General features: G+C 47.0%; 1 protein-coding gene across 1 annotated transcript in view; it reads left to right on the top strand.

The window, feature by feature from the left end:
• The window catches only part of LOC104162896 (paired box protein Pax-7-like), an 11,971-nt gene extending 11,288 nt beyond the window's left edge, over positions 1-683 (top strand). Inside the window, exon 3 of the mRNA XM_009701732.1 lies at positions 178-683. Coding sequence (XP_009700034.1) covers positions 178-293 — 116 coding nt within the window. The 3' untranslated portion in view covers positions 294-683. The remainder of the gene's footprint in view (positions 1-177) is intronic.
• Positions 684-4,131: the final 3,448 nt, after the last annotated feature.

Raw genomic sequence — 4,131 nt, forward strand, 5'->3', positions numbered from 1 at the left:
TAGGAGTGCCCCAGGACCCACGGGCCTGTGACCACCACTGCATTGGGCCTGTCTTTGTAAAAGTCAGTCTGCAGGGTCTGTTGGTTACACACCCTTTGATGCTGAAAGCCTCATTTCCACTAAATGCTAACGTTGTGCTGTTTTCTCACCCTCCTTTTTTTTTCCCCTCCTCTTCAGCCGCTGTTGATTATTTGGCCAAGAACGTGAGTCTGTCTACACAGCGTAGGATGAAGCTGGGAGAACATTCAGCTGTTCTGGGCCTCTTACCAGTAGAGACAGGCCAAGCTTACTGAAGAGTCCGACTGTGCCAACAGCCCACTCCAGCAACTTGGTACCACTGGAGAAAACACCACCAGCCTTCCAGGGATCTACCTGTACCCGGACCCTACTCCTTCCCAATTCCCTTCCACCTCGCACCAACTTGAGCTGTGAAGGAGACAGGAAAGAGAGGGAGGGCTCTCCAAGTATCCCACTCCTCCCAGAGCACTCTTCTCAGAGGCAAGCCTGGCCTCTGTGACCTGACTCCTCCTGTGGCCAGAGACATCGGGTTGGGTACATTCATTAATCCCGAGTTCATGCCCTCCCTCTAACCTACCTGGCCATGGCATTTTGCCCACGCTTAAGGACTTTCCATTGATCTAGGTAGTTGGCATAGTCAAAGCCAAATTGATCTTTTTTTCTTTGTAAAAAAAGAAATGTTTCATTTTGTTTCCTTTTCTTTCCATTGCTGTAAATTTGGTGAATGTTGTATAGGAAGGAATAACCAAGCTGATCATTAAGGGTGATATAATTCGGGACCACAGAAGACCTATGGACCAAATATAAGAACTTGTTTAAAAAAAAAAAAAACACAACAAAAAAAGAAAAAACACAAAGACAAACAATACCAGAAAAACATATATTAAAGTGACAGCAAATTTCCCCACCCCACTCTACCTTCCATTCTCACTGATGGCTTCCCAAAGCAGGGCCGAAGCAGGCCAGGTTGCTGCTAGGCAGGGGCAGGATGTAAGTCCGTCCAGCCTGGGACCTTTGGAAAGTGTAAATGTAAATTGCTGCATGAGGACTGGAGATTTTATGGGCACAGGCACGAGCAACATTTACTTTTCCTCTTAGGGACCAATTTAGACCTGATTATCACTGAAAAGACATGGGTATCAGATAGCAGCAGGAGATGCAAGAGTGAACGCCGGCCTTGCACGCACAGAGGAAGGGCATCAGATACACCCGATCGCGTCGGAGATTTTGCCCATCCAGTCGAGAAGGGCGAGGACTGTCAGTGGCCCTTCTTTCACCCAGCGGGAGAGAAGCTGGCCACAAGAACAAAGACAAGAGAGGGAAGAGTCAGAGGTGTTTGTTAGCTGCCTGCTTGGAGGCTTCAGTACGCAAAGCCAGGTTCTTCTACAAGTAAAGGGCCACCTGAAAGAAAATGGTGCTTGTTCTGAAGGTGCTTTCCCACAGTTGCCTCTCACTGAGGGGTGGATGTGGCCGTGGAGTCAGAGGGGAGATGACCCAAAGAGTCTTTCTAACAGCAGCTAGGAAGGAAAGGTGCACTCAGCTGCAACATTGCGCCTATTTGTACTGCAGGAAAAGATTTACCTTACCAACGGCGTTCTTTATCCTCCAGCTGCCAGGAGGAATGCTTGTCCCTGTCCATCCTCCCGGCTCTTCCCCCACCGCTCTCATTTCATGTACTATTCTGTACAACTCAATCTCTCAGTCCCTTCCCTCTGCTTTTCATTTTGGTGGTGGAGCCTCTCTCTCTCTAAGCCCGATCTTGTTCTCTGGATTTATCACCCCACTTTTCTGTAGCAGCCAGTGCTCTCGCTTTTGTATCGTCTCACAATTCTGCTCATCACACTGCTTAGATAAAAGCAGCCAACAATAAGAGGTTATTGCTAAGTCATGACCCACATGGGTTTTTAAATAGTTTCTCTTTTGCGTGTGGTGATGATCCTTGAGGATTCTTAAGCAGATGTCTAATATTATAGACTTTTTTCCCCTCACCTTCCTGTGTTGAGAGGGCTCGCTTCAAGAACGCACTGAAATTTGACCTGGAGGGGGCAAGGAAAGCTGCCCCTGAGATAGCCACCCTGATGCACGGAATATGTGCCATCCGGTAGCTGATGTGTAAAGTCCAATGGCAACAGGCGGTACTTAAATTCATCTACAGACTGTTAGGGTTTATAATACACTTACTCTTTTATATGTCTACTTTAGCATAATGAATGTCTGCTTTTGTCCGCTGGTGATAACGAGGGACCACGTGGTCGGATGAGTTCTGGTCAAGCATATGCTCTTAAGTCGTTAAATGAGACACTTCGCTTGTGCTGTTTTCGGTTGCTGCTGCTTCTTCCATTCTTCTCAAATAATCTGATCTTGGTTTTGCAGCTGAAACAACGTTTTTCTGGGGAGCTATCCCCTGCCTTGCCCCGACATTGTTTATCATGAACCACCAAGCCGCTTTCTCTTGAGCCATGTGGGCAAGTACCTGTTCTGACCAAAGCAGAGTTGTGCTTTTACGTCGCTCAGCATCCCACCAGAGCCACATATGGCTTTCATCAGCTTTGCTTTACAGCTGTGACAGAGCCTGCTCTACATTCCTAAAAGCATATTAAAACACCAACTTGGCCTCTCACATGCTTACATGCATATTTCTGTGGAGGAGCTCTGTGTGCGGGGCAACATCTACATCCAGAGGCTGTATTGCTGTCATTTATGCTCCAGAGATCCCAATTCAGCCTCTGCTTGTCCAGCTGCATCACACATAAAGCTTCCCTCTAGTTGCAAAAGACTTTCCTTGTTTCACAAAGCTTTTGAAGCACTTGAAGCTTGCATTCTTTGCATCCTTTCTCAGGGCAATATATAGCACCTACAGCTGGATGAATAGGTGAGGCCAAAGGTACCGATTTCCTTAGGTTGACTGAAGAGCCAAAATGCCTTGGAGCGGTCGCATTATCTGAGGTACTCTCCCTGCTTTGTGCCAGTTTGAGATCTCGGAATGCTGGTTTATGTTGTTTATGCTTTGGAGCTGACCTAAGGAAGAAATCCCTTTTGAATTCCAGTCCTGGCTTAAACGTCATTCCCAACAACAGTAACTCTCAGCCACACCTGAACCGGGGGACCGAGGGTGAGAGCAAGGGGGTCTGTGTGACAGGCACAAGCGTAGGGCTTAACGACTGAAGAACCCCCTTGAATTTGCTCCTGTGTCTTGGTATCGTTCTGAGCCGACTGCTACAACAGCAGAGCACGTGAGTCTCTTGCGTGCCGCATTTGATGGTATTTAAGAGGCCAAATGCTGACAATCACCCCGTCTGGGAGCACCTTCAAATCTACATCCTCCTTGCCACTGGAAGAGTTTGTAGATGGTGATTGTTGGCCCCGTATCTGCCCCAGACAGTTGCAATCCCTTGTTCTTTAGACTGAAATTTCTGACCAAATGCATTCCTAGCTGCCTGCTAAACTAGAAGGGAAGTTTCAGTGCGTCATGAAAATTGCTTGTCCGCTGCTCCCTCTCGCAAAGACCTGTCAGCTCTCTTCTCCCCGCCGTTATCTTACCTACTCTCCCGTGTGCGCATACACGTCTCCCAGGCATCCCTCAACAGCGGACCGTTGGTCCTCGCCGCAAGCGTATTGCCGAGGAGAACTTCAGCTGAGCTCAGCGCAGAGTGCAGGACCCCGAAAGTAAAAAGTATTAAAAAGAGGGAGCGCTGTGGAAACCTGTTTGTCCATTACCTTCACCAGAAAGTCCGTGAACACCCGGGCACTGCTGTAAATAGAGTTCTTAGAGGAATATGAAAAACGCCCCATGCTAGCGCAAATAGCTATTCTCTGACCTTTCCCTCGTGGTCGCACTTTGTACATTAGTTGGAAATTTGGTCATGTGCTGTATGTTTATAGAAAGTTGACATTTTTTTATACTAAAAACACAGTGAGTGCCGTGCTAGTTATAAAAAGGTGGGGGGGATGAACTGTAGAAATTTGCCTATCGTGTGTTTTCAAAATACATTCCAGAATCTTTGGGGTGGGATGGGTTTGATTTGGGGATTTTTTTTGGTTTCTTTGTTTTGTTTTAAGGTACGTTCATGTATGAAAGTCGAAGTATTTTTTGTTTTGTTTTGTTTTGTTTTG

The sequence above is a fragment of the Cariama cristata genome, unplaced genomic scaffold (genome assembly GCF_000690535.1).
Source record: "Cariama cristata isolate BGI_N322 unplaced genomic scaffold, ASM69053v1 scaffold27266, whole genome shotgun sequence".
NCBI lineage: Eukaryota > Metazoa > Chordata > Aves > Cariamiformes > Cariamidae > Cariama > Cariama cristata.